The sequence below is a fragment of the Culex quinquefasciatus genome, chromosome 1 (assembly GCF_015732765.1).
Source record: "Culex quinquefasciatus strain JHB chromosome 1, VPISU_Cqui_1.0_pri_paternal, whole genome shotgun sequence".
Lineage (NCBI taxonomy): Eukaryota > Metazoa > Arthropoda > Insecta > Diptera > Culicidae > Culex > Culex quinquefasciatus.
In genome coordinates, this window is record NC_051861.1 from 132,786,356 (window position 1) to 132,812,866 (window position 26,511).

Genomic DNA, 26,511 nt, shown 5'->3' on the forward strand with positions numbered 1-26,511 from the left:
AAATAATTATTGCTAAATAATAAAAAAAAATCGTACAGTTGATTGTAATTTAAAAATAAACATCGTACCTTGTATATCGTTTATTTTTGTATTTTTAATTAAAAAAGTCACTTTAAGACTTTTTGCAAATTAAAAATTTTTAGACTGCAGATCGGAAAATGACATAAAACTTGAAATTATATTTATTGAAAAGATCAAAAAATTTCCCAGTTTAAAATTACAGGCTGATTATGTGACACTGTGAAAACTTATTATCATCGAAGGCTGTATCTCAGAAACTTATTCTACGATTTCAAAGTCTTAGATTGAAAATTGTTGGACATTTTCTAAGCTCTTCAAAATTATAAAAAGGTTACCATCATATACTATGGCTCAAAATATGACTTTTTGAGTTTCATAAAACATATAAAAAAATTGAAAAATAAAAATTGAAAATTAAAAATTGAAAATTAAAAATTGAAAATTAAAAATTGAAAATTAAAAATTGAAAATTAAAAATTGAAAATTAAAAATTGAAAATTAAAAATTGAAAATTAAAAATTGAAAATAAAAAATTGAAAATTAAAAATTGAAAATTAAAAATTGAAAATAAAAAATTAAAAATTAAAAATTGAAAATTAAAAATTGAAAATTAAAAGTCAGCATTACTTTGATTTTTCGTTCTATAATTTTATACCTCCCGCTCTCGACGGTCCCTCCAATATCGACAACGAAAGCGTCCACTGTATTGCCATTTTGTGTAAATCTGATTCAAACTACAGCTCAAAAACCTTCGTAGAACATCGCACCAAAAATTCTTCCAAACGCATTTTATCCCTAAATGAACCTGAAACAATCATAAAGTCACACATTCAGAGTGTTGATTACCTCAGCAAAAAAGCCAACAAAGAGTAAATAAAATAATCCCAACCCGAAACTTGTGGGAAGCTCTTCGAAAAAAAAACGAGGCCACAAAGTAAAAATCGCATCATTTCATCCTCGCTCAACTTTGTTGATGTTGTTGTTGGTGCCGTTGTCGGATATGGTGGATGTAATTAAAAAGTTTTTAATTAAATTTTATGTCTTCCCGACATGCATCACACCAAAATATGTGTGTGTGTGCATTGTGTGTGCGTGCACGAAATGACAGTCAGCTGGAAAGTGTTGGAGAGCCTGATTTTTTTCCCTCCGTGTCGTCTGGCTTTTTCGAGGAATTTTTGAACGTGTTTAAATAGATTATTGTCCGGAGGTGAGTGCAGCGGATTATTGCGTAATAAATGTTGAATTGAGTTGATTAAGGCATCATAACGATAAATGTGGAAATGTTTCCAACGACCTTTGTGCCTTTATTTTTATCTCGGTCATATTTTTCAGGAAAAAGTTTCAAAATTGTAACTCAGTAAAATTTTCTTTAAATTCAAACAAAGCTAAATTGGCAAAAAAGCATAGATTACCTGCAGAAAACCAGGAAAACCCCCAACCCCATCGCTCCACCCACGTGGGGCACGATCATGCAAAACGAAATTGAATTCAAATGGGAATTTGCGGTAACAAAACAGATCAATCTCAATTTAAAGTTTTGCTGCTGTGGCGCTCCCCTTTTGGGCTAGAGTCGAACGAACGTGAAGAGGATGGTTGGCAATTGTTAAGTTTTTCGGCAAGATGGTGTGCGAGAGAGAGAGAGAGAGGCAAGCAGATTGAAGCAAAATTAAATAATTAAAATGCAAAATGGAAAAGCTAACCGCGAAAGTGGCACTTGCCGTAGGTTGTTTTCCCTTGCAAGAAGAAGTGGAGGAATTGTCGTCGTTCGAATGCAAATCACAACAGAGATAGAGGTAGGCAAAAACCGAAGAAGACTGTGGTTTGGAATAAATATAAATAAGTTTTCTTGGGCGGGAAAGTTTAAGTACTTTTCCCCTTCTTGAGTGATGTGTGTGTGTGTTTGTGCTGAAATGTGTCTCCGTAGTTGAACCATTTTCCCATTCCCCCCCCCCCTCCTAGTGAAATGCAAAGTTTGGTCAGTCAAGGTTCAGGTTGATCTCCGGCAAAGTTTCGCAAAGATTCGTTCCTAACAATTAGTCAACTTTCGGAAGAGTTTTATTTACTTTTGACTCCACCCGCTCTCCGGTGATTCAAGAATTTTCCGATTTTTTTTTCGGTTGCGAGTAAAATCTCGTTGTAAAATGGAATTCACTGCAGCTTTCCTAGCGGAGGAACTTAATTAATTAAATTAAACGCAGCAGAAAAACCTTATGCAAATAAGCTTCCATCAGAGTGAGCTTTTCAGACGAGAAAGAAAGCTCAAGACTAACTAGTTTACTTCCGGTCGCTTGCACTTGAACACGCTAAAGTTTTGCCCTTTTTGCGCCAAGAAGCTCAACTGGTTGGGTGAGGGGTGGAGGTGTCTGACCGTGTGATTAAGTTGCAGTTTCAGTTTGAGTAATGATTACTCTCTTGTGTTTTAGTTTTGGAAGTCTGTTGATTCTTGCATCTGAAAGTGGTGAAATTTATTGACAATGCTTGACTGCTTCAATTGTTAGAAGTAATAAATCAATTCTATATCATAATCGCGTCTTAAGCAACAGCTGAGTAAAGTGATTTCCAGTCAATTGCCACTCCATTAACTCGCAAGGCTTCAACAGGACCCAGGTGAGAACTATCCATTTGCATTAAATTGTTTTGTTTACAAGCCATTTCGCGCGCCGATTTTCCCCCCAAACAATGGGGGGGCAGAATCCGGCTTCAAAAGCCTCCCCAGCCCAAGCCTGAAGCAAGCTCGGGAGCGGGAAACACCGGCCAATGAATTATTTACGACCGTTTAATAGCTGCCAATGATGTGATACAAAACGGAGTACTTTTCCCACCCCCTCAACCCGTCTCGTCGCTGTAAGTGTGGCTGTGTGTTTGTGCTGCAAAACGGTGTGCAAATTGTATAATTAATTGACTATCAATATTGACTTCTGGGCAGGGCTCGTGAACCCCACCCGAAGCACACCCCTTTTCCCAATCCCCATATTGTTTGGTTTGTTGTTTTTTTTGCCCTTCCCCGCCAGACTTGTGTTTTTACTGGCGGTGAAATTCTGGGTCGGCTAACTGCGGGAGCAGGTCAGACCTGATCAATATACTATACTAATTGATTTTTTTTGTACTTCCGGGTTGCATCGGAAAGGTGCGGTGAAATGGGATTGGCCGCTAATGAAATTGCCACCCGCGAAGGTGACTTTTCCTTGTGTTGAGAAAACAAACCTATGATGCTAAATCACGGTTTAATGATATGTATGAAGGCTTAGTGATTTTTCACGCTCATAAAATGCCATTTTCACGGGGATCATTATTCCAAAACACAACATTTCGTGAAAAACGCTAAAATTACCTTTAATATTTTTTTTGTTCGAATTTTACAAAGTGCAGATGTAAATTTTCTCCAGCGTTTTTTTCTAAATGTATTGACTAAAAATGAAGAAATGTTTTCAACATGATATTTCTACGGAATATAACTAGAACGAAGATTTTGAATGAATTATGAAAACCAAACTTAAAGTAGGCAATATAAATAATCGATAAAATTTCCACGGGACCATTTAACCAAATCAACAAATTTCGTAAAAATATCCATAGAACTAAGGATTTTTTTTAATATTTCAATAATGCCTGAAATCAATTTTAAATCTTCTAATTTCTTTCGTAATTCTACCTTCAAAATAGCACAGTAGGGAAGTTTCCAATCTGATGAAATACTATCAATGTTCGAAATAGCGGACTCTGATTACTCAATATTTTTATCTATTCCAATGGAATGGGTCTTGACATTTGAATGAAAAAAGTGTTAAAAATGCATTTTACACTAGTTCCGTTGTTTTGCAATCATTAGTTTTCAAAAAATGTAAGGTTTGACGAAAACAAAAAAATCAGCGAAAAAAAAAGTTTTTGCGGTACTCTACATCGAAAATCTTTAAAAATTCAAAAGATTTTTGAGTAACCCAAACATGCTAAAATAGTAGTTTATGCAACAAGGTGCATAAACAGGATTTTTTCAGCACGAGTCGTACATTTATCCAACGAGGTTCACTGAGTTGGATAAATAAGACGAGTGATGAAAAAATCAAGTTTTGCAACGAGTTCCATACAACGTTTTTTACAATACCAAAAAACACCCTTTGAACAGACAAAAGAGCATGCATTGAGTCAATGAAACGTTTAAATCAAAAACATGTTGAAAAGTAAAACTTTTCCTAACAAGTGCTGAAAAGTTCAACTTTTCCGCATCCATTTCAGTGCTGTAAAGTAGAACTTTTCAGCATTTGTTTTGAACAGTGTTACTATTCGATTCTGTGATTTTTTGGTACAGAAAAGAAGGCTGTTTCGTCGTTCAAGAATGACAGGAAAATCAAGTAGTTTCACTACGGGATTGCCAAAATGATTTTTAAACGCATAGAAATGCATTTCAAATTCATTTCAGCTGATTACATTTCCATTGAAATTTTGAAATTTTTAGAAAAAAATATTGTTTTGCCCCCTTATTTTTTCGAGCCGATTTAGAAGGGGGGTAAACCTCGTTGGAAAAATGTACAACTCGTGCTGAAAAAATCTTCTTCTTGCAACTTGTGGCAAAAACTACTATTTCTTTTTTTTTTATTTCTCGTTTTTAACATTAAATTAGATACCTTGGAAAAGTTAAAAAGGATTTGATTAATTAAATATTTTGTCCCCGCCATATTGGCCGCGACAATCAAAAATAAGACACCGAAAAAAATGTTTATCGTGATTCGATTATCCAAAGTGAAATTATCGGCTTTTGGGGGTCGCGACTGTATTATTAAAATGTTTCAATCATGCTCAAAGTGATTATCAACACAAGAAAATGCATTTTAAATTGTTTTCAGTTGATTGCACGTTTAATTTTATTGAAATTTTTAAGGTTTTTGAAAATAGATTTTTGTTTCCTAATTTTTCGAACAACATTGAAAGGCGTAAACTATGAAAAATATGTGCAACGGCCTAAATCGAAAAAGAGAGAAAAAGAAAATCTGCAAGGAAATTCTAAATATTTCCAAATATACCTCCAAAAATGCTCTGAAAAGATCTCGGAAAATGTAATACAAGCTGGTCAATATTGCGGTGATGGAGTATTGAGCATTTGATTGCACTTGCGTTTTTGCTAAATTGAGTTTTGCTAGACTCGGCTTCAGTAAAGAAACATTACAAAATCGTAAAAACTAATTGAAGTGATGTGTCATTGATCACTTTAGATAAGATTGTGCTTTTATGACACAGCCTGCAATTGTGACAAGTAGCCAAAGGAAATTTTAGTAAGAGGTCGTTTTGTCCCTCTCTTACTGGGTGCTGAACTCAAATTTGATCTCAAGAATCATCAAGAATCAATCTAATAAGTATCACTGGGTCAACGTTAGAAAAGTTGATAATAATTGATATAGAGGCCTAAAATACCTCACAAAGGAGTTGTACAGCTTGTGAAGCGAGGTTTTGAAACATTTTCTCGTGTTCTGGACACACTACTCATGCATCTCAACAGCCCACAAAGTCTGTTTTTTTTTAGTAAAACAGCTTAAGCGTATTTTCGAACTTAAATAATGTGGCTAGTTCATATGAAAAAATAATGGTAATTTTTTTCTTGTTCATGTTAACACAAAACTTCAGTTTTCTGAAGGAACATTTTTATAAAATTGTTATTTTACAAAAACACACCTAAAACGCGATTCGGTACAAATCCATCGGATAATCCGGTTTGGTTCGGAACCGGTTTGACCCCTTCTGGGACACGATTGCAATGGTCAAATAGAGGACGAAGCTTCCTTTGTTTTGCAACAGCCCAATTTGTTTTGCTTTCACTTTATCTTGCATAATTTAACAGAATTATTTGTATTTTTTTCGCACAATGAATGATTCTTCATAAATAAGAAGTTTCGTTTTCATACACACTTTTCCCAGGTACTAGTTCATCCTTTTTCAAGACAAATTAAGAGCGAGTTTTTCACCAATGTGTAACAGGTCGTATCGAGGTGCTCCGATTTGGATGAAACTTTCAGCGTTTGTTTGTTTATACATGAGATGAACTCATGCGAAATATGAGCCCTCTACGACAAAGGGAAGTGGGGTAAAACGGGCATTGAAGTTTGAGGTCCAAAAAACCTAAAAAATCTTAAAATTGCTCGCATTTCCGTTAAACTTCATCAATTCCAACTCTCTTTGATGCATTCGAAAGATCTTTTGAAGGACTTCAAAATGTGCCATAGACATTCAGGATTGGTTCGACTTTTTCTCTTAGCTTTTGCAAATTACTGTCAAAAATGGATTTTTTTAAAAACTTTAATATCTTTTTGCAACAGCCTCCAACACCCATACTCCCATAGGTCAAAAGATAGGTAATAACATGGACTATAAGCCTACGGTGTTAGCTTTTTGGCTAATCGCAGTTTTTCTCATAGTTTTTCGATTTTTCTAGAACAAACATTTTACAACGTTAGTTTTTGCCCTGTAGGCCGCCATAGCGGCACTTTTTGGTCTCAATTTTGTCATATTCGGAATCCTCGGACAATTTCACGTAAGTTAGAAGTATTGGAGTTGTAAATTTGATTGGAAAAATTGCCATTTAGAATGAATTAAAATATTTTTTAACATTTTGTTGGATTATGGGTAAAACAGGTTTTCGCCTACTTGATACAGCATTTGACGTATTGATCACAGGGTAAATAAGATCTATTTCTTTTTTCGAAAATGTTTTATTTAATTATTTTTGAAATCAAATTTACAACTCCAATACTTCTAACTTACGTGAAATTTTCCGAGGATTCCGAATATGACAAAATTGAGACCAAAAAGTGCCGCTATGGCGGCCTACAGGGCAAAAACTAACGTTGTAAAATGTTTGTTCCAGAAAAATCGAAAAACTATGAGAAAAACTGCGATTGGCCAAAAAGTTATTTCCATAGGCTTATAGTCCATGAAATTACCTATCTTTTGACCTACAGGAGTATGGGTGTTGGAGGCTGTTGCAAAAAGATATTAAGGTTTTAAAAAAATCAATTTTCGACAGTAATTTGCAAAAGCTAAGAGAAAAAGTCGAACCAATCCTGGATGTCTATAGCACATTTCGAAGTGCTTCAAAAGACCTTTCGAATGCATCAAAGAGAGTTGGAATTGATGAAGTTTTACGGAAATGCGAGCAATTTTAAGATTTTTTAGGTTTTTTGGACCTCAACTTTCAAAGCCCGTTTTACCCCACTTCCCTTTGTCGTAGAGGGCTCATATTTGGCATGAGTTCATCTCATGTATAGACAAACAAACGCTGAAAGTTTCATCCAAATCGGAGCACCTCGATACGACCTCTAGAACAAACCGAGCAATATTTACAAATACTGCCTCTAAGTCCTCTTCCAACTGATTTTCCTTGGATTGACATAATGTTTATGTTGTAGCTACAAAACGCTGGAAAATGTAGCTCAAATAACCATTGTGAGAAGCAAACGGTTGGGTGGATGTTGATTTTGATCTGAGCAGCATCATTAAACTTGCAAAAAGTGTTTAAAATAGTGCATTTTCACCAAGCAAGTGCAATCTTTCATTCAAATTCGCGAGAATTTTTTTTTCTGTTTACATCCTGCATCCTATTTTCCAGTGAACTGTGCAAATGTCCTGGATGACAGGATGACAGCAAGGATGGCAGTGGTCGAGATTTTCTGCAGATAATCGAAAGGTGCTGCAGACTTTTGCTCGCAAATAGCCTAACTTTAGGTGGCGCAAGCTCGGGTAAAGTGTATAACAGATTAATGATGGAAGGATCGCCGGACTGTGGTGGAGGTGGGGAAAAAATGAGAGAGCCGCTCAAGAGAGAAGATCCATTAATTTGAGCAAACGATCAACGGTTCACAAAAAAGGGGCGGCTCTCTTTTTAAAATTCTGTTCTCCTAAAAAAGCCATGCAAAGGCTGAGAGATTTTCAACTTAAGTTTTGTAAATCAGCAAAATCCTACTATTTGACCAATTAAAACTGTTTTTTCAGTACATACTAAAATTTTTGTAGTAAAATATTTGATCATTTAACTTTGAATTATTCAACTATAAAATGCCATGCTTCTAATAAGAATCTTTGAACATGTTTTGAGGCGAATAACTATAATGATGAAAAAGTTTCAAAAATATTCAATATCTTTGACCTAAGTAAAACTTTGTTTTGATGGGTAAATTTGGTAGCTAATCACATAGCTCATCAATTTTTCGATATCCCTCAAATGCAGTAAAATAGGATTTTTTGAAATTATAATTCGATCCGATTTGATGGTGTACCAATTTATTTGAAACATAAACCTATATGATCTTCAAAACTGTCTTCAACCCTCAGATATTTTTCGACACTTATTTGAAAATTAAAGTCACCATAACTAACACCATTTTTTATCAATCATCACGCATTGTTTGCGGCTATTTGAGTTAGCAAATAATCAAATTGAAAATTTGATGCTGCAGAATATATTATTATTGGTATCAGTTTTATTACTTGCAATATCCATTGCTAAGGCTGGTACAAATTTTATTCAAAGTTTTTGCCCCCCCCCCTCCCCCCTTCATTGTGGTCCAAATAATATGAGGGCAAAAAAAAAATCTCAAAAAACTTCAAAATTCAATGAAAATTTTAGTGCAATCAGCAGAAATCAATTTAAAACGCATTCCCCTGCATTTAGAATAATTTTTAGCATGTTTGGGTTGATTTTAAAATCTTTTAAATTTTTGAAAATATTCGAGGTTTATGATCGCCAAAAGTTTTTTAATTTTAATACTCGTTTTCCCTGGAAATGTTGAAACTATGGCTTGTTATTTCAATATTTATATATTTTTATTTTTTTGCGGCTTAGTACAAAATATTTTTTTGTGTGTATTTAAATAAAAAAATAGAAATAAATAAAATTATCAAAAAATTGGGCATTTCTATACTTTCACAAGCTAAAACTTGTTCCAACTTTGGATATGATTCAAACGACATTAGCAACAATAACAATCATCGTCATCGTCTTGAGATAACGACCATCCGATGGAGGTATATGCAAACAACAAGACACCGCCACAATATTTGCTTCTGTTCCATTTGCAGACGGAACAGCGAAGGCAGGTACTCGAAATGGAAATCGACATTCCGGCAATTGTCGTTGAAGGAGCCTTTTATCACGAGAGCGTGGGCAAAGAAAAATAAAATATAATAACACAAGTAACAACACACACCGACCTGCTGCACACCTTTCCCGCGTGTATGATGTAAATTTTGTTCTCGGGTCGACGAAGGGCGCTTCGTCATTAGAGAGAATTTTCTTTCAAAGTTAACGATGGTCTCCGTGCAACAATGGCCTTGGTTCGCTTCTTCACCTTAACAAACACGGAAGATAGACGAGCTCGCTTCTTCGGTGGAGGCGCTTCATGTTTCACCCCCACTCATAAAATCCCACCAATTTATCATCATTTGGTAGAAATAGCCGCCAAAGACACCGACTGTTTAATTTAATTACCCAACTATTTAAGGGGCTATAAATTATGACTTCACCCCGTTTTGCTTCTTCACCTTTTTTGAGCAAAACTCCTTCACAAAAGGAGCAAAGAGAGAGAGTGAGTGCGAATCTCAAACTGATGGAGACAGATGGTGTGCCCTCGTCGTCGTCGGTTGGTTTGTTGGGATGAAAACGAGTCGAGAATTGTTGCAACTTACTTAAACAGCACATTTTTCATTCAACGTTTAAACGGTAAGCTTTGCAGTCATTTGCCCGTTTGTTTCAGTTGGTGGTGCTGGATTCATTACGCGGTGTTAAGCACGGAGTTATTAATATTGCAAGAGGGTTGACGTTTTCGTGATAATGGGTTAAGTAAATGGGATTAAATCATCGCTGCTCACAATTGTTTTTACTTAAGTGATTTTTTGTAAGCAACAGTAAAAAATATTGTAATAATTTCCCTAAAGGGAGATTTAATTCAATTGAATTTACAAAACCACAGCCCAGTGATCTGTTTTGAAAACCTTCGTTAACGTGAACTGCCAAAATTTAATCCATTTTGGCAACTAATTCAATCATCCCTCCCTGCTCCGGAAAAACACTAAGTTTTCACCTTATCCAAAAAAAAAAAAGAAAACAATTTACGCTTCACATTTTCCCCCCACGGGTCAAACTTTAACTTTGCGGCCCATCCCGCCGGCGTGACCACGGAAGTGTTTATTCCGTGTATTCCGTGGGAAGGGAGACGACGAGGGGTCCAAAATCTCGCCTAAACAACCCCCCGAGGCATCATCATCGTCGTCGTCGTCGTCGTCGTTTTTTTTACTCCACTTCAGACAGCAGTCTTTCGCTAATAGCTCTCGATCCAAACTCCGACCCAGTGCAATCTCATGAATAGGAACAATTTTCGGCCAGACTCGCTTATCATCGGCCACATGAGGCGCCCCGGAAGTTCGCAGTTTTCCCGCCGACCGACGACGATAAAGTTTTGTCGGTCGACTCCCCCTCTCAACCACCCACATCCGGTCCCAGTCCCAGCTCCCACTCAACCTTCTTCCGCTGGGATTAATAACGGCTGTTATCACGATCATCATTACCGGCGGGGTGGGAGGAAGGACCTCTCGCAGAAAACTCCGGATTTCGGTTGTTGTTGTTTCGGTTTTGTTACAGAATTATCTGGGCTCTGGGCCTTATCGGGGGCTGATGTTTTGAAAACGTCTGAAAATTGTGTGGCGCCAAGAGAAACCACCGTTGATCGTTTTCAAATGATAGTCAAGAGTCAACACTGGTCGTTCCGATGGGAGGAGCCTGCCCTAGGAAAAGAGATAAAAGAAAAACAATAACAGAATTTGAATCCGCGTGTGAAAACAGATGAAATTCCAAGGAGAGAATTTTTTTATCAAATCAGATGATTTTGTTTTTCTCAAATTGTGTTGTTCTAGAAATTGGTTAATAGAAACATGCTAAGAATTGAAGAAAAGTTTATTCTAAAAATAATTCTTGATTCGATTATTCGAAGTGATATTTTTGTGTGGTGAAAAAGCACAGTCCATAAAACATTGAAAAAATGGTATGGAGAAAAAGTGTGGGTTGAGTTTTGAAATTGTTGGACATGGTCAGAGACCAAGACCGCATGGTAAAAAAAGGCAAAAACAAACTTTGCGGTACTCTCCTTCGGAATTTTACAAAAATCAAAAATATGTTTTAACGAGCCCAAACAGGTTTTTCTACATCATCCCACATATTCGGAACACCCTCTTAATCGGAACACTTTTGTGCTAATTTGAACTTTTTTTTCGTTCCTATATTTTTAAGACCTTGATTTGGCCATTTTCGTACTTAAAAGTCGTTGCCCGTGGGAGTCGCTCAACCTGCATTCCTGTCATACATGAGGTCTGCACAGCTGATTCCACGTAGATTTTTCCCGCCAGTAATGACAGGAAACGCTGACAAACGGAATATGTGCCAAAATCATAAGTGGTTTTAACATATGAAGGGAAATCATCGTGAACTGGAACTGCCGGTCGTTAGCCCGGGTAAAGTGGAAACGTTGAGATGATTGTTGTCCTCTGCTCTCATTTAGCAAAAAGCCATACAGAGAACCACGACCCATTCAACCGGCTCCGTGGCTTAATGGTTACGCTTCTGTCTCCCAAGCAGAAGGTTCAGGGATCTAATCCCAGTCGGTACCTTTGAAACTTGGAATCAGGATTTGAATATGAATAAAAACTAAAATGAAATCAGGTGGGATTCAAACTCATACCTTTAGATTGGTGGTCTGGGACGCTAAGCAGTCGGCCATCAGCAGGTGAATTGAACTCTAGCAGTGAATTGAAACGTAGTGTTGAAACATGTTATCTTCTCATATTAAATACGCAGTGATCCCTGATTTGCCTGAGGGGATTGGAAGTCTAAATTGCCTGTTCGATAATTGGGTACTAAAGCCCTATGTCAATTTTTATGTACAACGGTAAAAAACAAGGTTAAAAACCATTTCTGATCACTTTTTTTTTTCATTTTAATGCAAAAAAAATATTGACAACACAACATTTTTTCCATGGATCAACTATGGTTTCCTTGGAACTAACTGTCAAGTAGGACCTTTTCTGTCAAGAAGGACCGTGAAATTAATTTTTTTAAACTCAATTAAAAATCCATTTTAAATCCTTTGCGGTCGTTCAAAGGGTCATTGTACTCAGAAAAATAAGCTTTATCGTTATGAGCAATAATATCATAAATTTAAACTTCATTTTAGAACCCAATTGTTGGGAGTTATTGTACCTCCCACAATTGTGGAACACCTTAATTTAATTATTAATTTCACAAAAAAGTATAAACAAAGCATGAATAGAGCATGAATTCTGGAGATAACCAAAGTTTTTATTTACATCTGTAAGACAAAAAGTGTTCCGGGGGAATAACAAAAAAATAAAAATTGAAATAACAAGCCATACTCTGAACATTTGAATGCAAAAAAGTGTTTTAAAATGCATTTTACACTAGTTCTACTGTTCCTGATTGCCTGATTGGGGATAAAAACTTGAAATAAAATTTGTACCAGCCTTATTACATAAAATATAATATTTTTCAAAACAAAAATAATTTTATTCAATTTTATTCAATTTTATTCCATTTTATTCAATACAAAAATGGAAAAAAACTTCTTTAAACAATCCCAGTGTTTTACCAACACATATTGCAAAAACGTTTGATAGAAACTTGCTTATATTTTCCAATTGAGCTATTTATCACTCGATTTCAGTTCAAAACGCATTTTATGAGCTGCAATTAAATGTCAAGTTAAGGTGAAGCCGTTGATCATTTTCAGAGGAAGTTGATCATCACTCTTAAATGCTTTGTATTGAATTCAAATCTTGGCCGTCAATTAAATTTAACGAATTTTTGCACCAAAATGAATCAGCATGTGCCGGTTGTTGCCTTCTTGAAGCCACTGAAAGAATTTTTGGTCTAAATGAAATGTGTTTCAAATTTTATATAATATTATGGTGCAATCATTGACATGCTAGTTGGCAATCATTGATTAATGACGATTTCCATAACTTTGCAAGGAATGGGAGAATCGTTACCAAAAGGAATCAGCATGTGTAGGGCACTATTCTAAACAACTTGTAGAAGGAATTCTGTCATCGAGACAAGGAGGTTCTCTGATAGTGGAAATATCACATTTGTACAATGAACCGCTACATATGTGATTTTTCCCTATCTTAATGTGGGTGTCAGGTTAGGATGCGGGTTTAAAAAAATAGTGTTTGTAGAATTTAGGATTTTAACTATAAATATCAACTTTTTATACTTTGCCTTTAGTTATTTAGGGACAAAATTAGTAACAGTGAATTTAGTAATTCTATCAGAATTGGTGATTTTCATTCAAGTAGCATAAAAACCATTCTGATTTGTCAAAATTTCCATAGAGTCTCGATCAATCAATAGTGAAATGATATCGGACTAAATTCGTTGATCTGTTGAACTAACGGTTGTCGGATTATGATTGTATCAACCATTGTTGCGAATCGAGGATCTACTGGAATTCTGACGAACAAATGGTCGTCTCTTTTTCAATTCACGACTTGTAAAATATCAACTGTTATTTTTTTTGTTTTTTAAAAGAAGCCAGACAGGTTTTAAAAGAAACGTTTTTTTTGGTTAATAATTAAAATGTCGGGGATTTGAGATAAGAGTAGCTTTCGGATAGGTTGCTTTAAATCTTGTATTCAATTCAAGTTAGGTAGTTATCCGCAAATGAATATTTGGACTTATATGAATAATTGAACATTTTGGACTTATGAATAACACACAACTGTGCATTTATTCTAGAGTCAGATCCATACAGCGTCAGTGTTTATTTGGTCGAAGTGTACTAATTCATTGGCAGATCTGATTCTAGTTGTAATGTACGACAGGACTACTGACGGACGTGACAGGACGAGGGCCCAGTTTAGAGGTTTCGACATCAACGATGTGCGGCTGGATCACCCTCCCAAAAAAAAAAAAAAAAAAAAAAAAAATATTATGGTGCAATCATTGACATGCTAGTTGGCAATCATTGATTAATGACGATTTCCATAACTTTGCAAGGAATGGGAGAATCGTTACCAAAAGGAATCAGCATGTGTAGGGCACTATTCTAAACAACTTGTAGAAGGAATTCTGTCAAAATATTGATAGCTACGCAAAATTTATATCTTTGAAAGAAAAATCATGTCAATGATGGAAGTCTTCAGTTAAAGAGGGAAGATTGAATAAGACGCTGTTCTCCTATATCCACTAGAAGTCGATAGTCAAGCTGTTGATTTACGACATCGGTCCAGAATGGCCTGGTTTGAAGTTATCAGAAAATCAACTTTTTTTGCACCCAGCCAAATTGTGTGTTTATGTAACTTTTGAAGTACTTTACCAAACTAAATGATTTTCAACAGAGACTTATAGTACATAAAGACAGATTAAATGATACTGATATTGTCTGAACTTAGTTTTAGTCAATTCCATTTTTTTTTTTCAACCTAAAAACTGCCGTGGTAAATATCGTATCTCCCCAGAAATCAAGTCCGTCATAATCACTTCATAGTCCTCAAGCTTCGAACCTGCCCAGAAATTCGTGTCGTAATTTTCCAGCACCCGGCACGACAGCATCGCGTTGGGCATCCTTTCTCGCTGGAAGCTCAATCAACACTGAACGAACGGCATCGTTGGGGTGGAGTTGTAGTCGATTGTTGTGTGTGTGCATTTGCTTGGAATTCGAAATACTTTCTCACTATCTTTCAATTTTGAAGGATTTCTTCCAATAATAAATAGATTAATTTGTCATTAATTTGTTTTATTTTTAGTTTATACAAAAAAAGTTTTAAATATCCGTGGCAATCCATAAAATAATAATTTTATGCAGTCTAATTTTGCCCCAACGCATACAATACTGAAGCTTTTTATAGCACTCTCTTCCGCTTTCGCTCTCAGTGAAAGCTCTCTCCTTTACCATAGCAAGCTGTGTGAAAGAGAGCAAATTTCTCCCTGGTTCCGTTTGAAATTATTTGAATTGAAATCGACCATGTGAGTCATCGGAGGCAAGAGGTTCAATTTGAGACAAGCAAATGTTGGTTTTACGAGACAATTAATTGATTTTACTTACAGTAAAATTACCAAATTGTTTTTTTTTTATTCTTTCAAAACATTGTGCTTTTTCACAAAAAGAACCTCCGAATCATGTTCGCTTTTTTCTTCCTCCATCCAATCAACGGATCGTTTCATCACCCGACTCCATTTGGTTCCAACTTCAAGTAGGAACATCAGCACAGCTCCCAGCTCCAGCACGGCCAAAATTTGAAAGGCCCCAATCAGATTGCCGATGCTGAGTGCCACCGTTACGGCTGCCCCGCGACGATCACTTTCAAAGTCATAGTCCCCGCCCTGCTCCACCCAGTGCTGCACCAGTCCGGACGAGTCGATCATTTGAATCTCCCGATTGATGGTATCGCGCAGGAAGGTTTGCTTCGGATAGACCGCCGCCATCGGGAAACCAATCACGTACTCGCTGGTGACCTGCACAAACTCGTCCGCCGGGAAGTACTTATTGTGGTAGGCCACATGATCAACCAGCACCAGCACGACTCCGTTTAGCTCACCTCTGCCGATTCTGGTGATCGCGTGCAGGAGAGGTTTGTCGTGGGGCAGGAATTTTGTTCTGAAATATTGTTTATTGTTTTATGATTAGAACAATTATAGTACTGTTTGGTCTACCTTGCGAGCACTTCCGGGTAGTTTGAAAAGAACTCGGCGGCCAGTTCGAGCATGTAGTAGTCCAAGCCTGACTTGTCGATCGCATCCATGGTCCGCGGGACAGAGAAGTTCTTCGGCACCTGGAGATACTTGTACAGTGATCCCTGGTATGCTGTCCGGATTACCATTGTGAAGATCAACCACAAAGCGACCAACGTTCGGGCAAATGTACCCCTGGGCGCTTTATCTTGTGGTCCACCGAGTAGTAAATTGATCAAATTGGTTACTGGACCACGAATTCCCGAACCATACACGAAGTTCTTTACAGATTTCGACCTTGTGTTGATGATCATGATGATCACCAAAGCTGCTGACAAAGTTGCAAACAGGACGTACCACGTGTCCCACGAAAAAGGCAAAAACAGTTTCTCGAAAGAAGAGTACGGTCTTCCGGAAGGAACAGCAAATACGATGTATGTTGTGTGGTGATGAATTCCCGGTGACAGCATGCTGGTTCTCTCCTCGGTGAATCCAATGGAGCAAATTCCAAAGTGCACCGCATTTTCCATTAGAAGCTTCATGAGGCCCGAACTTCTGCCACCCTTTTTCAAATATCCCCACTGACCATTCCCCGGTGGTACGACGACTTCCACAGTAAAATTCAACTTCTTAGCCAATACATTCACCAGCAATCCCTCAAATCCCAGCATATACGTATTCCCTAGCTTGTCCCAGTCAAGCTGAACAAAGGGCCTATTCTCGAAGGCACCAACTTTGAGCACACAACCGTGGAAGTTCTCCAATCGGTCTGCTAGCAAATCCACCGATCTCCAATTGACCCTTACTGGATTCACATCCCCACAGTGGGTATCGGCGTAAGGCCAAAACGTAAACAGCTCAACGTTTTCCTCCTGATAATCGGCCACGATCACCACCGCGTACAGAATCTGCAGCTCCCACGTGGCTTCCAGAATTCGCTCAACAACGTCGTGATCTTCACCAAACGACTGCAGGTGCACGATCCAGTAGTATCCGCTCCTGTCGTACCGCTGACGATTCCAGCGCGTAACAAACCACCGAAATGACTCGTACCCATCGACGAAGATCAGATTGTTCACGGACGGTTTTCCGCGGACGTTGAACTGGACCAGCGGCATATCGCCATCCAGTTGGTTCAACAGTCGACCGATCAGATCTTGCTGCAGGTATCGAGCTTCTTTGTTGTACGAAAAGTACTCAATCAATAGAGGGTTGTGGCAACGCTGAATTGGAGGCGTGTATCTTCGGAACAACTCTACGATGGTTTCTTCCAGCTGAGTGCCGGAAATTACCACTAGACAGAAGCTGATGAAGTAGATCTGCATCGTGGCGCGTTTCGATGGTCAAAGAGGGTATTGCTGAGGGTATAACCGATTTCAACTACGGTAGTTGCTAATAGAAGCTATCAATTACAAACTGTAATTGATATGTCATAATAACTAGATACCATTGTTTCCATTCCAAGATTTATTAACTACACAAGGCTACATTATCATGGTAATTGACACATCAAATTACGTCAGCATTTGATGACAGAAATTTCTAATTCACCCTCATCCCTGCAGCCAATCCACAAGTCGCAAAATCAACCTACACTTTAAACCAACCATCTCAAGCGCAAACATTACCACTGCTCCCCCGTTCAGCACACCTAAAATCTGAAACGATCCCAACAAATCGGCAACACTGAGCGCACGGTTCACTGCCACCCCCCGACGATCACTCGTAAAGTCGTAATCCGCACTCTGGCCAGCCCAGTGTTGCAGCAATCCCGTTGAATCGATGATCTGAATGTGGCGATCGAATGTGTCCCGCAGGTAGGTTCGCGTCGGGTAGTACACGGCCATCGAAACTCCCAGCACGTACTCTTTGGTAGCCCAAACGAACTCCTCCGCTGGGGAGTACTTGTTGTGGTAGGCCACGTGATCAACCGTGCAAAGAACGACTCCGCTCAGCACGTCTCGGCCAACTTGATCAATTGCGTCCGAGAGCGATATGTCGAATGGTAGATAGTGAGTTCTGAAATAGAAGAGGATCCAAAACTTTGGGGGTAGTGTTTTGCAATTGAATTTACCTCGCAAGAACGTTGGGGTAATCTGCGAAAAATGCGGCCGCAATTTCATACATGTAATACTCCAAACCCGACTTGTCAATCGCATCCATGGTCAATGGAGCGGAAAAGTTCTTCGGTACTTGCAAGTACTTGTAGAGTGACCCTTGGTATGCTGTCCGGATAACCAAGGTGAAGGTCAACCATAACATGAGCAGAGCCAAAGGAAACGATCCTTTGGGATGTTTATGCAGTGGTCCCCCAAAGAGTAAGTTGATTAAGTTCGTCAAAGGATACGATATTCCACCACCGTAAATATGTTCCTTCACGGGCGCTGAACTCGTATTGATGATCATGATGACTGCCAAAGATGCTAGCAATGTTCCGAAAAGGGCATACCAAGTTTTCCACTCAAACGGCAAAAACAGCTTTTCGAACGAAGAGTACGGTCTTCCGGAAGGAACGGCAAATACAATGTACGAAGTGTAGTGCTGGAATCCAGGGAGCAATACAGCTATTCTATCTTCCATATATCCGATCGAGCAGATCCCAAAGTGAACTGTCTCGTCAACCATGAGTTTCATCAATCCCGTACTATTTCCATCCGTCCGCGGAAATCCCCACTGATCGTTATCCGGCGGCGTAATAACTTCCACCGAAAAATTGAGTTTCTTGGCCAGAATGTTCACCAACATTCCCTCGAACCCCAGCATACTTGTTCTGCCCATTTTGTCCCAATCCAGCAGAACGAAGGGCGGATTATCAAAGGTGTCAACCCGCAACGCACAGCCGTAGAAATCTCCCAACCGATCCGCCAACATATCCGTTGACCTCCAATCCACCAGCACGGATTCAACGTCGCCGCAATGGGTTTGAGAGTAGGGCCACAGATTAAATATCTCAACATTGTCTCCACGAGAATCAGCCACGATTACAATTGCATACAGGAGTCTCAACTCCCAAGCGGCTTCCACAATTTGTTCCACCTCGGCTCGATCCACTTGGCGATGCCGTTGATAAACGATCCAGTAGTATCCACCACGATCGTAACGCATGCGGTTCCAGCCGCGGACAAATCTTCGAAACGCTTCAAATCCATCAACCAGAATCAAGGTGTTGGCGGATGGTTTGCCTCGAACGTCGAACTGAACTTGGTGCATTTCGGTATCAAGCTGGAGCAGCACTTGGTGGATGAGGTCCAACTGAGCGTATTTAAACTGTTGATCGCTGGAAAATTGCTCAATTAGCAAAGGGTTGTGGGTGCTTTGAATCGATGGAGCGTATTTTCGGAACACTTCCACCAGTGTGTTCTCCAGGTTTGTGCCGGAAACGGTCACTACGTAAGCAATCAGGAAAAGTGTCTGCATTTTAGCAGGTCAGAAAGAGAATGGGAGCTAATTCAAGTTAGAGCGAGGTTTTATAACTAAAGGAACAAATAATGAGTTTTTCATTGCCTATCTGATTCCTCATTTGTCTGCAATGGTGCAATTATGAACTGATGAAAGGTTTGACAGAACGATTTATCAACTTACGCTTAATTTTTTGTTTCAAGAATTTTAAAACAAACCCACTTTTATAGTAGACATTTATTTTTGAAATATACTCTTACACCCAAACCAATGATTGCTGCAACGAGATGTTATCTCTGCTTGAACGTGAGTTTCCCTTTTTTCTACCATGAGGAGTACAGATTGCGTTCTGCACTGAATTCACTTTGTAAATGCGGCCCCGACACCCTTCATGGGTCATGGGAAAATTAACTTTACTTCACATAGAATTTATTTTTTGATAATTTAGTAAGGCCGTTGCAAATATTGTTCAAAGTTTATGTCGCCCCCACCTTCAAATCGGTCCGAAAAATCAGGGGGCTAAAAAAAATTTTTTTCAAAAAACTTCAAAATTTCAAAGGAATTAGAAGTCTAAGCAACTGAAAACAATTAGAAATGCATTTTCCTGCATTCAAAATCATATTTAGCATGTTTGGGATCGATCAAAAATATTTTAAATTTTTGTGAAAATCCAATGTACAGCACCGCAAAAAGTTTTTTTTTCGCCGAAAAAAAAAATCTCTTCAATACTTTCATATTTTGAACACTAATGATTGCAAAACAACTGGGCAGGTGTAAAAAGCACTTTAAAACACTTTTTTCATCCAAATTTTGAGACCATGGCTTGTAATTTCAATTTTTATATTTTTATATTATTATATACTGAAATTAAAAAAAAACAGTATCATTCCCACAACTCGCCCGCAAGCTTTTAATTAATTGAGTAACTGCACATTTGGTCGTCAAATTTCACAGAGGAGTTGGCTGCTCAAGTTTGGGTGTAGCCAAAACTGTCTCCAACACAATTAAACTAGGCCTCACGATAATGATTTTCGCACTCCGTACGGGATTGTCCTCCTCCATCCAGTCAACGAAACGTCGCAGCAAGTGCCATTTCTGGGCCAACAGCTCCAGCAGAAACATGCAAACTGCCCCCAGCTCCAAAACACCCAGAATCTGGAACGCCCCCAACATGTTGCCGAAGCTGAGCGCCTGTGTCACCGCCGTTCCGCGCCGATCGTGGCTAAAGTCGTAATCGGCACTCTGGCCCACCCAGTGCTGGATCAGCCCGGACGAGTCGATCAGCTGAATCTCGCGGTCGAACGTTTCGCGCAGGAACGTTTGCATCGGGTAGAACGCCGCCATCGGAAAGCCCACGACGTACTCTTTGGTCGCCCAGACGAACTCGTCGATGGGGAATTGCTTGTTGTGATAGGCCACGTGATCAACCAGGCAGAGGACAACGCCGACGAGCTCGCCTCGGCCGATTTTGTTGATCCAATCGGAGAGTGGCCGCTCGTGGGGGAGAAAGTGCGTTCTGGAAGGGGGGTGAATACTGTGTTTAGGAGTTGAATCGAATCAAATAAAATCACGATTGTACCTTGCAAGCACGTTGGGGTAATCAACGAAGAATTCGGATGCCAAATCAATCATGTGATAATGTAATCCAGACTTGTCCAGGGCGTCCATCGTCAGTGGCGCAGAGAAATTTTTCGGCACCTGGAGATATTTGTAGAGAGATCCTTGGTAAGCGGTTCGGATCACCAGCGTAAACATGAGCCACATCGCGACCAACGTTCGGGCGAACGTTCCTTTGGGTGCTTTGTCCAGTGGGCCACCGAAAAGTATGTTGATCATGTTGGTCAGAGGTCCCCAAATGCCGTGCCCGTAGATGAAATTTTTGACAGATATTGGCTGGGTGTTGATTATTAGAATGATTGCAGTCGCCACTACTAGAGTCACAAAAACGGCCAGCCAGGAGTATTCGTCGAAGGGCAGGAACAGTTTTTCAAACGAAGAATACGGCCTTCCAGAAGGGACGGCAAATACTACGTATGAGGTGTAATGCTGAATCCCCGGCAATAAAATGGCACTTCTGTCCTCAGTGTATCCCAACGAACTGATTCCAAAGTCGACTGTTTCATCAACCATGAGTTTCATCAGTCCAGTACTTTTACCACCCTTTCTCGGATATCCCCACTGATCGTTACCCGGAGGCGTAACCACTTCGATCGAAAAGTTTAGTTTTTTAGCCAACACGTTCACCAACAATCCTTCAAATCCAAACAGCTGCGTCTTGCCGTTCCGGTCCCAGTTCAACCGTATGAAGGGTTGATTTTCAAAAGTTCCCACTCGCAAAGGACAGCCAAAGAAATTGGCCAACCGATCTGCTATCAACTCCTTTGAATTGAAATTTACCACAATCGGACTAACACCTCCGCAGTGAGTCCGTCCATAAGGCCAAAAAGTGGTCATTTCCGGGTTCATTCCACGATCGTCAGCAGTCAGCACAACGACGTACAACATTCTCAGCTTCCACATGGCGTCCAATATCTTCCTGGTCAGTTCACGACCACCAACTCTACCATCGCTCCCATAAACCACGACACAGTAATAACCTCCCCGATCGTACCGTTGTCGGTTCCAGCCGTGAATAAACCGTGCCAAAGAGTCGTCACTCCCATCGAGAAAAATCAAGTTGTTCTTGGACGCCTGCCCTCGCACATCGAATCGAACCAGCAACACTGCGTCCGCAACACGGGTCAAAATCCGTCCGATTAAATCCTTCTGCAGGCGTTGCGTTTCTTCGTCGAACGAAAAGTGCTCAATCAGCAGTGGACTGTGGTGGTACTGTATCGGGATGGTGTACCGGCGGAAAACCTCCACCAGGGTGTCCTCCAGGGTCACCCCGACGACGACGCCGAGCACGAACGTTAGACTGTACGGCAAGCTACTAACGGTCTGCATTGTTGGGTGGGTTCGACAGGATTGAGCGATTGATCGCATAGGAGAGTCGCGCTTTATAGCATTGATTCTTGATGGCAATAAAAAGGTAATTTGAACGTAATTCCTTCAGCAGGAAGACAAAAAGAATCATTCTAGGGGTACAATCTACCATAAAGAATGCTTTCGATGTAAGATGTAATGATATTTAGAAACCCTAGTTCACTTACATTAGACGCACGTGTTTTCATGTTTTCACCATAATTAGGTCTGGCAATGCATTAAATACAATATAATGTAAGGTACACAGAAAAAAAAATCATGGTAATATTACATCTGGGAAGGGGTACATCTTTTATGTCAGAAAAAAGGTGTAATTTTACCTCTGGAAATGTGTAATTTTACCACTTTTCTGGTGTAATGTCACTTTTTCAGTCTAAATTGAGGTAAAATTACATCATAAAAGAGGTAATATTCAACCTTCCAAAATTAAAGCTTCCAAATTTACATTATTTTTTTCTGTGTATGCTTGGTTTCAATCGTTGCGTGCACAGTAAAAAGAGTTATATATACTTATAAAAAAATCGACGGTTTTGTTGCGAACGCGAATCAGTTCAATACGGAGCGTCGGATCGAGGTGTTCTTTGTTGCGTTGGGTTCGTATAAGTCCAAGGAAGGTTCTTATGCCAAAAAGTTACAACTTTAGCCACTCTGGAACCGATTCCGGAAAATCTGCAGGTTGTATGGGAAAAGTTACGTAAAATCAAATTTTGATCATAGGAGGCTGAATAAGCAAACAAGCTGAAAACGTCAAGAAACGGAAAAAGACAAGACGAAGTTTGTCGGGTTTAGCTTGTGTTCTTATCTATACATATAAAAAAATTCGACGGTTTTGTTCGAACGCGAATCAGTTCAATACGGGCGGTCGGATCGAGGTGCTCTTTGTTGCGTTGAGTTCGTGTAGGCCCAAGGAACCGATTCTGGAGCATCGGTAAATTGTATGAAACAAGTTGCGCAAAATCAAACTTTGATCACAGGAGGCGGAATAAGCAAAAATGCAAAAAAACGTCAACAAACGACATAAAAGGCAGAACGAAGGTTGTCGGGTAAGGCTTGTTTAATTTAAAAAAAGTTTGGAATTCAACGGAAACTGCTGAAAATTTTATCTGTTACCATCTCCAGATGTAATTTTACAATCTCTTTTTTACTAAGTGCATAAATAACAGTATCAGTTGATGTAATGAAATTACCAAAAACCCGAAATTGAAAGCACAGATCGATAACATTTTAAGCTGCGTTTCATAATCAAAGCCATTAAGATCTAGTAGGATGAGCAACGAGTAGCAACATTCCAAAACCTGGAACGCCAACGGGTTCCAAAATTGATGAGTTAAGGAAGCAGGATCCGGCGCACACACACACACACATGCCAACGACATAACCTTTATCTCGAGATTCTCGAAGGAACGAAAGAACTCCGCCGCCCGAGGCCCCGAGCCGGCAATTCCTTTGGTTCAGCAAAACGACGACGACGATGTCACATTTTTCGCAGCATAGGTCCATTCCAGTTCACCGTTTTTGAAAGAGGATGAATCGAGTATAGATATTTGTTCAAAATGATACATAACGGGTGAGCAGAAACAGGTACTAGGGGAAATGTGCCCATTAAACTGGCTCGTCGTTATATGGAAAAATTCAAAAATGATCAAATCAAACCAACAAAAAAAATGTATGCCTTTTGGGCCTGAAAACAACCCCCTAAAATTTGGGAGCGATTAGTTGCGTCCACACTTTGCGCATTCCATTTCAATTTTGTATGCGATTGATTTTATTTTCTACTGTTTTCAAACCAATAAAATAGCGTTAAAATTGAAAAAAATCTAGGTACATTCCCCCTACGTTTCACAGAAAATCTTTTTGCCGATGTTGGGTTCGAGCTCCGGAAGATGGAGTAATATTTCATTTTTCTTTTTTTGTTGTTGTACTTTCCGGTGTCATTTATATCTCGCTCGGTGCGAGTTTGTGTATGATGCGCTTATGAGCTTGAGAAAACAGGATAAATGTGGAGTCTTTCATTCGACTAGCCCAAATAGACACTCGAAGTACATTGGGTTCTACTCCCTTGAAATAAATTTAAACTCCACGAGTCGATGATCGGGCATCGGGTTTCTGTTCAAAAATATGAAGTGTTTTTTTTCCGCGATTTTTCCTATGCTGTATTTCTGTACTACACCATAAAATTCCGTAAACTATTTAATAATCATAACAGAAAACTCCTAAAAACTTCCTTGTACTGCATAAAATGCATTTTAAAAAGCTTTCAGATGATTGCACGTCTGTTGACAGAAACTTTGATAAACGGTCATAATAAAATAATATAACTGATAAATTGTATGTTTTATAAGAACACATTCATGTAATTTTTTTTTGCGTTGGATTTTTTTCTATTTTTTAGCTAAATTTTGTTGGGACTATGCAATTTTTGAAATTGCTCCACAAGCTGAATATTATTTCCTGGCCTACTGCCGTTTTACGGCGATATGATGTATACGCCATTTTGAACCTTTTCAATTGTATTGTACAGTCTGATAAAAAATCTTAAAAGCCACCTCCTAACGAAAGAATTTTTCAAAAAACTGCTCTGGGGCCCATTTTATTAAGCAAACAAACAATGATGTATACGCCAATTTTACTCATCATGATGTATATTTATATACATTGAGAATTGATAGAAGTCAAATTCAATACTGTTTGAATGTTGATTTGAGGTTTTTGGGACCAAATCAAGACTCTGAAATGTTTTATTACATTATTTCGATTTAATTCTTGAGGGGACACCCATTACTCATCATCCATAAAGTACGTCACGTTCTGAGGGAAGAGGAAGGTTTTGAGGCATAGGGAAATCGTGACAAAGGAGGGTGGATTAAATTTTGGCTGATTTTAATGTAACGTACTTAATGGATGACACCTTATCCACATCCACGTAGACACTTTTTTGAAAATTCTAGACCCACCCACCTTCCTTCCGGACAATAGTTCATGCAAAAAATGTGTTTATGGAGCGAAGACAATCGCTAACGGAGCGTTCTTTTATTACGTAACGCAAAAAACGGATTTTTAGACTCCTCCCCCTCCTCGTAACAAAATTTCCATACAAATTTTAAAATTTTTGAATGGAGCGTAACACAGCCTCCGACCCCCTCTTCCCCCACCTGCGTTACGTAATCAAAGAACGCTCCCTAATACCCTCCCCCCTTAAAGTATCCACGTGGACAATGCATTAAGGGATCCGCTCAGCTGTCAAAATAGCTGGCACAAAAATATAGCCTGCTTTGATCGAGCATTGCATACATCATTGGGAAGTAAAAGTATTGATTTTTTATTGCTATTTTTTCGGCCAAATGATGTTTGTGGTTTTAAAATCGTAGAGAATAGGAAAAAAACAAGAAATTTTGTAGGGGCCACATTTTTATTGTACTTTTTAATAGTTTCTACAGAGCAGACCTTAAATAAGTCATTTTAAATTGAAAAAATGAACAAAAACAGAAAATCGATTTCATTAGCAGATTCCGCTGTTTTCATTCAAATATTCTGAATGTGAGATTCTCATTCGAAATTTAATGCTTTTCAACTTTTTCGAACAGACCAACAGCTTTACAGGTATATCTGACCTTTCAAAAAACTCTAGATTTGAAACTCTGTACCTTGGGAAGCGATTTTCTGATAGAGTAGGTGTCTTCACCAAAGACGGTAAATTTTGGATTTTAATCGTAATTTTGTTTAAAATATTATTGTAGAGTTGATTTGTATATCGAGAATAGTTAACAAGAAAACATAATAGTAAAGTAATTAGCACCACACAGTTAAGAGCATATTTTCAAGAAAGTCCTTCATCACAATTATAATAGTGCGAGGCTCGTTATCGTCTACTTACTGATCTCGTTGTTTACATCAGATTAGACACCTCTTTCATTGAGGAGCGTAATCCTTTTATCGCCACGTCGTTTTTGCACCATTTATGTAGAGATTTCGCTGCTGTCATGCATCGTTCTCATTCCGGGAAAAGGAAAAAAAACGGGTAAAGTGGGCGCTTCCACACATTCCAGTAACATCGCCACGCAAAAGGATAAGCAGGATAATCCTTTCTAAGTGATTGTTTTGTTCCTTATCGTAAGGCTTTCGCTAGGGAAAGCAAATAACTAAAAAAATGGGATCTTGTTATTACTCTTGTTTCTTGAATTTTATCCTTGTTTTATCTGAAATATTTTGAAAAACTTTAATTTGATTTATTTAATTTTCATTCCCAAACCTCTCAAAATTTGATGCTACAAATTTGCAGGAAATGCAAAAAAAAAAATAGGAGTTTATGCAACAAGTTGCAAAAAGAGATTTTTTTCAGCACGAGTCGTACATTTATCCAACGAGGTTCACCGAGTTGGATAAAT

The 26,511-nt window shown here is 38.7% G+C and overlaps 3 protein-coding genes across 3 annotated transcripts; all 3 read right to left on the bottom strand.

Annotated features, from left to right (window-relative positions):
• Nucleotides 1–14,977: 14,977 nt before the first annotated feature.
• On the bottom strand, nt 14,978–17,213 carry LOC119765600. Its single transcript, XM_038249835.1, has 2 exons — nt 15,725–17,213; nt 14,978–15,668 (listed from the first exon to the last, which is right to left on the bottom strand). Exons 1-2 carry the CDS (start codon nt 17,065–17,067, stop codon nt 15,143–15,145), a joined length of 1,869 nt encoding a protein of 622 aa, XP_038105763.1. The 5' UTR covers nt 17,068–17,213; the 3' UTR covers nt 14,978–15,142.
• An 82-nt stretch (nt 17,214–17,295) lies between these two features.
• LOC6052653 lies at nt 17,296–18,952 on the bottom strand. Its single transcript, XM_038266571.1, has 2 exons — nt 17,817–18,952; nt 17,296–17,761 (listed from the first exon to the last, which is right to left on the bottom strand). The coding sequence occupies exons 1-2, from the start codon at nt 18,950–18,952 to the stop codon at nt 17,296–17,298; spliced, it is 1,602 nt and encodes a 533-aa protein (XP_038122499.1).
• Nucleotides 18,953–20,089: 1,137 nt separating this feature from the next.
• LOC119771148 lies at nt 20,090–22,087 on the bottom strand. The gene is made up of 2 exons (XM_038266572.1): nt 20,721–22,087; nt 20,090–20,657 (listed from the first exon to the last, which is right to left on the bottom strand). Exons 1-2 carry the CDS (start codon nt 22,085–22,087, stop codon nt 20,090–20,092), a joined length of 1,935 nt encoding a protein of 644 aa, XP_038122500.1.
• Nucleotides 22,088–26,511: the final 4,424 nt, after the last annotated feature.

What these genes read in the sequence shown, in the direction of transcription:
- LOC119765600 (XM_038249835.1), bottom strand. Translation starts at nt 17,067, where the DNA reads ATGCAGATCTACTTCATCAGCTTCTGTCTAGTGGTAATTTCCGGCACT. An exon ending in TACCCGGAAGTGCTCGCAAG is followed by an intron (nt 15,669 to 15,724) that starts GTAGACCAAACA and finishes ACAATATTTCAG; the next exon opens with AACAAAATTCCTGCCCCACG.
- LOC6052653 (XM_038266571.1), bottom strand. Translation starts at nt 18,952, where the DNA reads ATGCACCAAGTTCAGTTCGACGTTCGAGGCAAACCATCCGCCAACACC. An exon ending in TACCCCAACGTTCTTGCGAG is followed by an intron (nt 17,762 to 17,816) that starts GTAAATTCAATT and finishes CTTCTATTTCAG; the next exon opens with AACTCACTATCTACCATTCG.
- LOC119771148 (XM_038266572.1), bottom strand. Translation starts at nt 22,087, where the DNA reads ATGCAGACCGTTAGTAGCTTGCCGTACAGTCTAACGTTCGTGCTCGGC. An exon ending in TACCCCAACGTGCTTGCAAG is followed by an intron (nt 20,658 to 20,720) that starts GTACAATCGTGA and finishes CCCCCCTTCCAG; the next exon opens with AACGCACTTTCTCCCCCACG.